Below are 12,479 nucleotides of genomic sequence, written 5' to 3' on the forward strand. Positions count from 1 at the left end.
ACAACTCATCAGTATCAGAGGCATACGATTGCATCTAAATCTAAAGATCAGCTGCAAGGATAGACAATTCAATTCTCCTACTACTGCTAAGAAAAACTTGGTATCTAATATGGGAAAAACACTACAAAAGAGGAAATCCAAAAGTATATATGTTCATTTTCATGGAAATGCTTTGCATTTGCATTCTGTTTGAAAGATTACTGACCTAAGGATTCTTCTTGAAACTGCTTATGAAACTGCAACATTTAAGTCATCCAGAGAGGATGCTGCATTTCAGGGCATGCCATACAAAGCTATTTCAGGCAAATGACGACTTGCAGCTCTGAACCATGTGCTCATTAGCCCTCCAGATTTTCATAATGTGGCTTCTCAGCATTTTCTAAAAAATCAGACCCCAAGAAGTACCTTTAAACATTCAAAGGTTAGGGTATGGATGGTGACAAGATTTTTAAAGCCTGATCCATGTCCTGTATCTGCCTTCTTCTAAAAATATTACCATGTCCCCATAATCAAAGTATCTCTGTACCTCTAATGGCCCTGTACTGCAGAGCTCACATCTACAGCTGCTGGGAAAACAAGGCACTGACAGTCAGGGTGCCTTGCCCAAGACACGAGTAAAAGCCAGACAGGGAAAGGACTGGGTTCCAAGACACACCCCTACTCCCTTCAAGCTACACTAATGTCCTGGTTTCCTTTTTATTCTATGTCTTTTTTAAAATATTACTGAATTTCTCTCTGTTGTTTTCCAAAGATGTAATCTGATCACAGAGTTTCTATTCAAAGTTTCTTGTGATAACTGCAGCTGAAGCCTTGAGATCATTGTTTAAATTTATCCATCTAAAAGCTTCAGCTGAACATTATTATTCTGACAACAGTTTTTCTAGACAGGGCTGATGAAATTAACTGAAGATGAGAGCCACAAATGAAGATTTTATTCCAGATTAATACCTGCATTGTTAAGGGTTGACAAGGTGTATGAACATAGTGAGGTTTTAATCTAGTAAGTATTTTGATCCTAAGAAAAAGAACCAGGGCTTTGGCCCTACCTCTGTTTTGATGAGTGTGAGAGAGCTCTAATTTAATGGGGTAAGCATTTCTCAACATTTCTGCCCAAAGACAGGAGGTAAAATTCTACCAGCAGAATCCCTGGATGCTCTGCAGAGATCCTGATACTGCTGAGCACTTGCACTTAGTATATGTGTTTTTGAGAAAACCTGAGTCCCTGAACAGCTGGTTATTAAATACAAGATGTGGGGAAGGTCTGTGTCCTCCACTCTGAGGTGAGTGTCAGGGAGCAGCAACTGTTGAGACAAGATCTCAGTTAAAGTGCAATCTACAATCTCTTTAGACCATTTCCACCTCTTGTAACTGATAAATTTATTCAGTGATGACTTCCTGAGCTTGATGCTGATAATTCCCTCCTACCAATATCTTCTGATCAAGCATGGAATCACCTTTTTTCATGCACCTGCATCTGTTCTCCTTACAGCATCTTCCCACCTCCTCTTTTCCAACCTGGCACATCAAGTATCTTCTGTCAAGCCAAGGTCACCCTGTAAACAGCAAGGGATCAGGGAAAGGATCTAAGGATTGAAACAAAGTGAAGAGTTGAGCAGACAAAGCCCAGATACAAAGCAGGAGAACTGAGAATGTTTTGGAGGATTAATTTTGCTTTCCAAACACATACAGTAGTTGACTTGAAAATGTCGATATGAACTCTTACCATACCGCAGCCTTTGAACTTTCTGCCTTCAAGTTGAAGAACAGACAAACAGCCCTGCAGACAGCTAATGGGAGAAACTTTGGCAGAGAAAAATGAAAGGAGCAGCTGAGGTCAGAGGTATGGGTAACAGCTGCTATGGGGTTTATGTGGCAAGTTTTTGGTAGCAAGAGGGCTGCAGGTGTGGCTTCTGTGAGGCGATGACAGAATCTGCCCTGATCTCAGACAGAGTCAATGCCAGTTGGCTCCAAGATAGACCCTTTGCTGGCCAAAGCTGAGTCCATCAGCAACAGTGATAGTTCCTATATGAAAATATATTTAAGAAAAACTAAAAACACAAATCTGTGCAACAATAGCTGAGAGGAGAGATAATACGTAAAACAACTGTGCAGACACCAAGATTAGTGAATAAGCTATACCTGGGGAAAGACTCTTTCCTGAAAGGTGGCCTGCTTCATGAAGTTTTTGGACTCATATAGCTAATCACTTCTTCTTCAGATGGTTCTGCCTCTTTGGTGATGTCAAACAACCATTGTGTAACCATACTTTAATCATAGAATTGTTTTGGTTGGAAGAGACCCTCAGGATCATCGAGTCCAACCATAATCATGTCCATAGGTATTTCCTCTAAATGCCTTTTAAACACCTCTAGGGATGGTGACTCCACCACTTTCCTGGGCACCCTTGGTAACAGTGGATACAAAATAGAGTACTGAGCAGCTGGCAACAGGACCATTCAAAATCAGCCATAAATGTTTCTGAGGAGGAAGGACTGAGGTCTTTATTCTTTCTCTCTATGCCTCACAAACATGTGAATTGCCAAGCAGAAATTGCAGTCATGTCACAGCAAGACAGCGAATCACATTTGTGAAATTTAAAAGCATATTCAGCCATTCTGCAGCTCTGCAGGCCTTTGCGTTTTGTAGGTTTGTGTAGGAACTCAGGACTGAGGTAGCTAACCCTGAATGATTTGGAAAACACTATGCACAAATAAACACAAGTTATTGCATGCAACTCTGTCCCCAGGGTTCATGAAAAAAATCTACACTTTTTTAATCTTCAAGAATAAAAGTTCTGGCAATCTCCACTGTTAATAGACATATTTTTTCTTCTACAGCATTTTTGAGCGATGGCTAAGAAGACACAGGCCCATGCTAGAAGTTTACCCAGCAGCCAACGCACCCATTGGGCACAATCGAGAAAATTACATGGTCCCCTTTATTCCCCTTTACAGAAATGGAGAATTTTTTAAATCCTCAAGGGAGCTGGGGTATGACTACGAGTATCTGCAAGAACCAGGTAATATTACTTTTTGGGGTAAATATTTTTTTCTTTTTTTTTTTTGCCTATAACCTGGAATATGTCTGTTAAATAAGAAGATATTAAAAAATATTTATATTCCAGATTTTTCCCTGAAGAGAGTCCCAAACTGTACATGCTTGTTTTCATATTTCTGGTCTGATGTAAAGTCAACACAGAATCATCGTGGTTGGAAAAGATCTTTAAGATCATGGACTCCAACCATTAACCTATCACTGCCAAGTCCACCTTTAAAACATGTCCAACCAAAAATCAGTAACTGACATCAATCCTACCTATGCTAGCCTATTGAGAGCAGCATCTGACCCAAATGTTCAGCTCATGATCAGAAATGGAGAGGAAAAGTGCTGGAATTTGAGTCTGCCATTTGACTAGCTCAGCTGCTGCTGTGCAACACAAGTGGGAATCAGTGGGATTTTCCGATTTCTGGATATGATTTAAAGGAAGATAGATGCAAAGCTCATTTCTGGTTTACAAATGTAATCTGATGACTTCAATACGCAAAGTAAAATTCATCTCTGTAGCAAAGGCCAACACAAGGTCTGTGCAGCATTTAAAATACTGCTCCATCGACTTTGTACTTGCCCTATGGTTGTTCACACAGAATGCAAGTGAATCATTCATAATACTTATTTCATTTAATCAAATGAATTTTGCACTATTTAGAGATGGCTTTGACTTGCATTGCTGTTCAGAGGTAGTTTTGACTTGGGCATCTTGGCCACCCCCAGGTACAAGGAGGACAGAGGCCCTTGGGACTAGTTAATGTGAAACATCAGGTAGAGCAGGTCTCATGCTCATAGTAGTGAACCTCATGGTTTTGCTTGAGTAGTACCAGTTTCCTTGTAGTTTAGGGAAGGTTTACATTATGTTAAAGATAAAACATTACCTGGAACTGATTGCTCAGATACTTTGGCCTCATCCTTTATAAATTTGGGCCATTAGAATGATCTTACATTCACCAGTGACAAAAGCTAGCTAGGATGTGGGATGCAGTTATCCTTGCAGAGCATTGGCCACTGAACAAGCAGGTTACTGGACATGTTTGCTTTCCCTGTTTGAGGCAGAAACCTTTCTGCGAACCTGCCTCTTTGATTAAAAGACAATTATGAGCTGCAAGTCCAATAACTACATAGGAAAAGCACCAGGGACTTTCTGACAACGCTAGCATTCTCATAGCTTGCTTTTTATCTTTATCTAAACAATTCCAGTTCTCAGGGCATTTCTGCTTATTAGATAGACTTTGATTACTAATGGGGGTGTAACGTTTATGCATACTTAACAAACTGTCCAGTCATGCATTTGTCTTGTTCACTTACTTCTCCAGTAAAATCTAGCTAGTGATCTGCAGTCATCCAGAAAGCACTTTTTCAGACTATTTTATGTGTAATGAAAAGAATCTGTGAATCTCTTGTATAATTGTTAAGGTTGTTTTAGTGCTATAACCCAGAGACAGAAGTCAATATTTTTTCTAATATGCCGTAAACAATTTGGTCGACCCCAATTATTCAGACAGAAAATAATGTAATAAATGAATCAAATATATTCTCCAAATTATTTTGGTCTTATTAGTAGCAGTTTTGCCTTTTTATTCTTGTTTCCATAATTTAATTCCTGATCAAACCAGAAATAATCACACATATTTTAATGAAAGCCGATAGTTTACTAAAATAATATTATTCCTAGAATTGTAACACTTTAAAAAGTGCAAAACACCACATCTTCAGAAATACTGGGTCCTGAATTGGTACTGCAAAAGGAAGCAAGTGGTAAACCATTTACCATTTAACAATTCACTTCTGTTGCCTCCTGGTCTCTTCCCTTTTCCCAGGAGAACACACAGTCCTCAGAAAACAAAATTCTTACTAAATTCTGCCCACATAGAACACAGAGGTTAGGAAAGTAGTTCCTTAATTATTTTGAAAGATCAACACAATTCAGCCTCGTTTAGGAAGCCCAGATAATCCTCGGAAGTCACTCAACTCCTTGTTAATCTCACTGAGAAGAGGAGAGTTTAAGCTATTTCTTATCTGAAGAGAAGAACTGGTTACAGATGGAAATGGGCCGGAATCTCAAAAAGCAGATTTTCTCACTACTCCAAGTGTTTAAACCCAGAATTTTGTCCAGATAGGAATGATGGGTTCCTGCTTAGAGGAACACAGGAGTAAACAGGAACTTCTTGGTATAGGAGCTGATGCAGGAAAACCTGCCGACTCTTCCAAAAGGTCCCATGTACTCAAGGGAAATTCTGTGACTGGCAGCCAGGAGTTACTGGACAAATAAGAAAAAGTGACAAAGGGAAAAAAAAGTAAACCATAGCAGTGAAGATCTGGGTGGTTGAGAAGCAGCAGCGGGTCTGCAGATCTTCCAAATGAAAAGGAAGAGGAAAGGCAGAGGAAGAGGACAGGACAGAGTGAGGAATGAGCACACTAGCCAGATCTTGTTTGCTTATAGAGGAAGGAGCTGAAGGAAAGCATCAAGGGCAGGAGTTCTGAGTTACAGCACCAGCGACTTGGTAGAAATGAAGCAGGACTATGCAGAGCATGCTGAGGCTCGTTATAAGAAATAAACCTTGGAAAGAATCCAATGACAAAATGGCATTTTAATGCTAAATTATATCATTGGTGTTCTCCGGAGGAAAAGCTGATGCCTGGAGCCCTGCTTTCCACTGGAAAGCAAATCAGTGTGTGACAGTAAGTGGTTATTTTAATTGCAGCTTCATTTATTTTTATACCTATGACAGCCCTGAAGCAGAAGTGGTCACAAACAGTGTGCATAGAAATCCATCTCTCAGGAATCAAAGACACATGTCAGAATCTAGTTACTGCAGAGCTGATCTGAGCAGAAACTGGAGCAGACACCCAGCTTTCCCTGACACGAGAACCGTGCACTGTAAAACCACAACTCGGACGGCTTACTGAAAGCAAACATTTGCTAGCATCAATAAAAAAGATTGGGAAGACTAATGGCACCACCTAGCAATAGCTGTCAAAACAATTTTCTATGGAAAGAGCTGTTTCAAGCACTTACATTTCAGGGCCTGAACTAAGTATTTTCTATTCTTTTTTCCTTCCAGAAATAGGAATAGATAACTTCATAGACACAGCTTTGACTTTTCCCCAGAAAATCTCCCTCTCTCAGTGGGAACAATTTGATGACCACTACATGTGTACCTCGGTGATTCACAAGTTCTTTGTTTTGTTTTGTTTTTTTTTTTTAAAAGAAGAGAGCTACACAATTATACACCCAGGAATCTAACCATCAGTTGCAACTTTTGAACACTTTAACCAGGGATCTTTGACACTTAGGGCAAAGAAGGGATAAGAGCATTGTGATTACAATGCAGAAGGCCAGGTTGCTCATGGGTGTGTTGCAGAAGGAGAGCTCAGACCCAGAGTCTGACAGTAGCTCATTTTTATTTCTGGTTTGTTTTTTTTTTTTTCAGCAATTTGTTTACAAAATCACATTAATTTATGTACAAATATAGTTCCACCATGGAGAGACTCCATTGACTCTCCCGACTTCGGAGACACAACGTGAAAGGGCAATGTTACGCATGTAAAAGTAATAAATAGTGACAATAAAATAGTGACATACACAATAAAGTGTGGATGTTGGGACAACAGAAAGTAATTAAAGGTGACAATACTTGAGAAATTATACCTTGGAAAGTGGAGTACATCTATGAATTAAATGAAAGAAGAGAGCATTTTTGTCCCTGGGTTTTCTTCAGGCAAAGATAAGGAAGTATAGATTAAGGTTAACTAAAACAGAAGGAGAGAAAGCAGGATGCAAAAATATATTTCTCAGAAAGAAGAGTATAAGCAGATACTTTGACAGTTACATAATGATGCTTAATGGAGGAACAGAAATATGGATTTTAAAAACAAAGGTGTTTTGTTTTCCTGGGAGCCATTTAGGGTTGGGAGACTATATTTTGGTGAGTTGTTAACACCCTAGTAGCATACAGTGTGGTGATATCAGGTATCCTATGGCCAGATCCCACCTCTTTTTTTGAGAAATTTATATAAGTAAACTGTGAAAGAGTGCTTATGAAGCGCAAGTCTTAACTAAGTTGTCAAAAAGTAAACAGTAATGCTCTATAAATATACTCAGGAATTTTTATCTCATTTCAGTAGCCCAAAATAATCAATTTTTGCTAGTTATCTGCTCTGCAGATGTGCTCTCATTGCCCTTGAGTAGGCAGGACTCCACAGCAATGTTACTGCACAGAAAGTAACAGGCAGAGACAACTCTAATCAACTTCAGCACTGAAAAATGTATTATAAAACTGTTGTTAGCCATGCAGAAATGGTCTGGTTCTCACTGTTTCTAGAGACAGTCACATGATGAAGAATGTGTCATAGTTTCCTGATTTACCCACTTTGGGCAAAAGGCAGAACTGAAAGGGAGCAGCTTGAATTTACACCAGTAGATACTGTAGTTCTACCGTAAGCAATGCTCTACCACTCATTGCAGTTCAGACATAGTGCACTATGGCTGACAGTCTGCTCCAGGCTTTCTCTCATTCTTCTCAGAAGACAACATTACAAAAGACTTTCCAAGGTGTAATAATGAGGAACCCTTGATTAAGTTAGTGGGAGCTGTGAACTTTCCATCACTGCAGAGAAATGTGATTCTGCCTTAAGACAGACCAAGGGACTCAATAACTTGAATCCCTCCTGGTTCATCTTCCCAGTTTTTGATTGTGGAAGTCTCACCGGTATTTCCTTTGATCACCCAGTAGTGGAGCATACACACACAAGACACAACAGAAACCAAATAGAAATAACTTGCCCACCAGGATAAGAACAAAATTGCGAGTTTGACCTAATAAAATACGTTTGTGCTGACTCAAGGTTTGCTTTAAAATCTGGTTCCCATTCACCAACCATGTTAGGGATAGAAAAGCATGTAAAATCAAATAGCAAGACTGCCAATGTATCAGTGGGGCTATGGCAAAAGATAAATGACAGAAAATTTGGTTTGTTTACTTCTTGACTGGCCAGAGTTTTTTATTTCTAATTTGTTGAATTAATCTTGGAAAGACTTTGCCATCCTCTAGTTTACATAGAAGGAATATCTAAAATACATAAACATTCTTTCTTTTTACATTTTTTAATTTTTTTTTAATTTTTTTTAATACTATGAGGCTTTTTTTCATCCTTGGGATCCATGATATCAATGATGTAGTTTGACATTTCTATAAAAGGAAGATCTCAGGATGCCCAACAATAGATTTGCCATAGTACATTTATTTGACCATCAAGGAAAGTCCACATTATTACCCTAAATAGAGGAGACACACGTTGTTTCACCTTAAAATTACACTGTTGTTGTTTCCTACCCTCTCAATGACATCCAGCAACCCAAAATGGATTTCTTGATATTTTAAAATCACATTAAAAATATATATATGTGATGTATTAAGACTAAGGAATTATTTGTTGCTGCTAGCTAGAGCTAACCTTCTCTTTGAGAAGAAAAAGTATCTCAAGAGCTGAACACTAAGACCATGGCTGAGGTTAATCACCCATATTTTCCTAACAGAAAGATCAAGATGAGGAGATACTGGTATTATTGACTAGGGGGAGGGTAGATATCAAGCAACAGTCTGACCTGGCTTCTTCTTGTTTTGTCATGAACCTATTGAGAGAAAGGGCAGTTTTAATCGATGTTCATGGTCATTTCCAGGAAGGATTATAATTTCAATGAAGCACTGGTACAAAAGGAAGACAATTTGTGTTGTCTAATGTCTCCCACAAAGCAGATGTGTGTTGTCCCCACCACCACCACTCTGTTGACACTTTTTTCCACAGTTGCTGCACTCTTGGGCCTTGCACAGTTAGAGACTGAAGAATTACAGCAAAGGAATACTTTGAATCCCAGTTTGCATTATTTTGGCTGGGAAGCCAGTTCAGTCATAGTTCACTGTTGTGTTATATTCACAGGTTAACATACTACAGGGTGTCCTGGGGTGCTCCTTCCTCTGACACCCAGGAGTTGCCATGACAACTTCATGATAGCAATGTCAAACAGCTTTTGTGCAGCGAAAGATGCACAGTAGATGCCAGGAGGTGGCTTTTGGCTTTGAGCTCATTACGGAAGCTGTATGGACTGAGGCTGAAAGCAAGAGAAGGACATGTTTCACTGATTATCAGGATACAATAAAATATATTAATCCTTTCTGAAAGGGCCTGATATAAATTGTGACACTTCATGATCTCAAAGTCATGTTAAATTTTACCAGGGACAAGACAGCTCAGACCTCCAACTAATATTGATGGAGGAGATGATTTGAAGACAAATTATGAATTTAAGTTGTCACTTAGAAAACCCTCATATCCCAGACATATTCTGCAAGAAAAAGAACTTTGTGACAATGCTCTTTTTCCATAGCATTAGAACAGTATCAAATTCTTGTTATGCATCAGTTTTCCTTTATCATCTGCATACTGCAGTTTAAATAGTCATATTGTTTCTAATTGAGGCATTTTTTAAATATAAACATACAAGAGTTGAGGTAAAAAAAAACTTAGGAGTTACAAGGTCAAGTACACAAAATTAAAAAATGCCAGCATTTAAAGTTGTCTCTAGCCATAACTCATGCTCCACCTCTACATGTACGCATTATCTTCAATTGCACAGTATTTTTCCCCATACTCCCACCTCATTCACTACACAGAAGAGACAGTATTCATTAAGAACCAGATGCCCAATCTTTTTTTACTTATGATTTTTGTTTTCTCAGTTAAGCAGCCTGTAGCCTAATGTATGGTTTATTGCATACTTTTGAATTGCTACCCTGAAGATGCTTCCTCTAACATTTTTTTGGTGCTGATCACCATAGCAGCTGAATCCTGCAGAAATACTAATTTATATTCACAATACAAAGGATTTAGTGAATGGTACTATCCTCATTTGACAGATGAGAAATGAAAGATTAAACAGATAATGTACCTCATACCCAGAGGTTTGCGGGGTTGCCTCTGAAACATCAAGAACATAATTTTTTTTTGTAATTCTTAGTGTTATATAGCATTTATATGTCTAATGAGGTCAGAAGCAGAAGGCTGAACATGCAGACTCTTGCAAATACAACCTCAGAATACAAAGTTGGATTAACTGGAAAACAAGGACCAGATAAATAGTAACTAAACATTCCCCAAAGTGAACCTGAATTGGAGGGACAAACAAGCTGTATTGAGCCTAAACTCACCTAAATTTTAATTATGTCTCAGAAAGTGCTTCAGACATCAAGTGCTAAGGCTAGCTTAACCTTAAAGGTGCTGCAAATCAAAACCATCTTTTCAGAGTACAGCGCACATAACAGCACAAACTCAGAAGCACCATGATCCAAGAAGATATATGGAATTACTTTTCTGGGCACAAGTGAAAATGCAAGATGGCAGGAAGATATTTATAACCTTTTTGGAGGGGGTATAACCACACTAAATAAGGTTGAATGCATCTAAATCAGTCTAGATGCATGAACAGTATATAAAATAAACCATGTTAGGGCTTCCCCCCATAGGGGTCCCATTTTCTTTCCCTAATAGACAGCAATTACAGCTACTAGTAGTAATACCAGACAATAATTGGGAGGAGTGGATTTCAAATACTCCTTGGCCCAAGAGGACAGGTATTCTTATTTCTCAAATTCAAGCCAACAGCTTCTTGGGTGCATTGTGAAGATGTCACCTTTCAACCTCTATTGTGAAGTGAGAGCCCTGTATGGCAGGGTTTTTGTAACTCATTAAGCCATAGTGAGAGAAACAGAGACACAGACATATAGATTTGTATCACAAAGGAAAAACGAAACTCAGTATCTAACCAGTGAGAAGCTGCCCTGGGTTCATCAAAGAAAGAGTTCTCCAATTCTTTCTTTAAGGATTTCTTGTGCAGAGAGTGATCAGAGAATAATTGTCTACTGCATCAGCCCACACAAGAACTATTGAGCAGGTGGCAGGTTCAAAATTAGTGAAAGGAAGCAATTTTTTCCCACCCAACATGTGGTTAAGGCAAGGATCGCTTTGCTGCAAGAAGCTGTGATGAAAGTTCAAAGAGTAGCTAGAAAAGCTGATGGAAGGGAAAAAAAAAATCTCTAATAACTGTTATATACAATGCACCACCTCTGGTTCAGGAAATTCTGGAGCTGCAAGTTGTTGGAGACCAGGTAAGTATTTTTCTGACAGGATCATAATCGGCTTGACCTGTTCTTAAACTCTTCCTAGTACTCTACTTTGGTTATTGTTGCCAACAGGATGCTGAGCTAACAGGAACTTTGGACACATTATATCAAACTTTTTACCTGATAGTCTTGCAGTTTTGACAAAACCATGAAGAGCACTGGAAACAATGAACTCTATTCTTGCCTCTAACTGAATGTTTGAGAAACAGACTATAAGGATTTAAGAGATTTGTTTAAAACTGTTTGTTACCTTCAGACAACTTTTACCAATGTAGTCTCTTTTTTCATTCAGCCTTCCAGTATTATCTGTTATAAAACTTCTGGAAACTGACAGTGCATTGCATCATGTAAAAGGACCTTAATTTTTTGTTTTGTTTTGTTTTGTTTTTTCCCCAGCACTTGGCTCTTTCCAGGAGTTTTTAATACCCTACCTTGAGGAAGCCCGTCAGATCTGGGCTTGGTTGGTTGGAGCAGCTGTGATTGGAGCCGTCATTACTACTCTGCTCACAGGGCTCATTCTGTTCTGCCGGAAGAAAAGACAAAGAACTTCTTCAGAGATACAACCCTTGCTCATAGAAAGTGAAGATTACAACAATATGTGTTACCAGTCCAATTTCTAGAGGCCTCCAGTAACTAAGTGATTTACTAAGGTGCTAATCAAGCATGCAGTGTTTGATTCACGTTTACAAATGCCTTGTTGAGGTGTGTTGCATAAGCAGGATGGGCAGTCATGTTCCTCAAGTCTCTTGTAACCTCCAGTGTTGTAGTATCTTATCAGATCCACTCCTGCAAAAATCTTCCAGATCCAACCACACCACCCGAAGAACACCATGTATTTCCTATGCTTGATTAAATAATGCTCCTGTGAAACTAGACCAGCTTGTGTGTTGGTGTCTTTGATGTAGAATTCTCTGCTCTTTTATTTGCCCTTTTACAACTGCAGGCTCCAAACCTGCAGCCTGATCCATGTGTTCAGTGCATGGATTTATTAAGAGGTGCCTGACTGCACCATCAGTGCTGCATTCACTTTGTGTTTGAATGTAACAGCAGAAAGAGCTCTTTAGTGTGCTAAAGATGTCGTGCCTCTGAGTAGAGTAAATGACCCATAGGTACATTTTTTCTTCTAGGATGGAAATATTTTCCCTCCGGCTCCTGTAATGTCCTGTTTGTCCTTGATTAAATGCCATCAGCAGCAGAAAGCAGGCTCTCAGATACCACTTCTCTCTTATCTCAAATGCTGTAGTTTGT

General features: G+C 39.0%; 1 protein-coding gene across 1 annotated transcript in view; it reads left to right on the plus strand.

The window, feature by feature from the left end:
• The window catches only part of TYR (tyrosinase), a 51,083-nt gene extending 38,977 nt beyond the window's left edge, over positions 1-12,106 (plus strand). Inside the window, exons 4-5 of the mRNA XM_065856643.2 lie at positions 2,838-3,019; positions 11,628-12,106. Of these exons, the coding sequence (XP_065712715.1) occupies positions 2,838-3,019; positions 11,628-11,851 (406 nt within the window). The 3' untranslated portion in view covers positions 11,852-12,106. The remainder of the gene's footprint in view (positions 1-2,837; positions 3,020-11,627) is intronic.
• The last annotated feature ends 373 nt before the right edge of the window (positions 12,107-12,479 follow it).

The sequence above is a fragment of the Patagioenas fasciata genome, chromosome 1, assembly GCF_037038585.1.
Source record: "Patagioenas fasciata isolate bPatFas1 chromosome 1, bPatFas1.hap1, whole genome shotgun sequence".
Lineage (NCBI taxonomy): Eukaryota > Metazoa > Chordata > Aves > Columbiformes > Columbidae > Patagioenas > Patagioenas fasciata.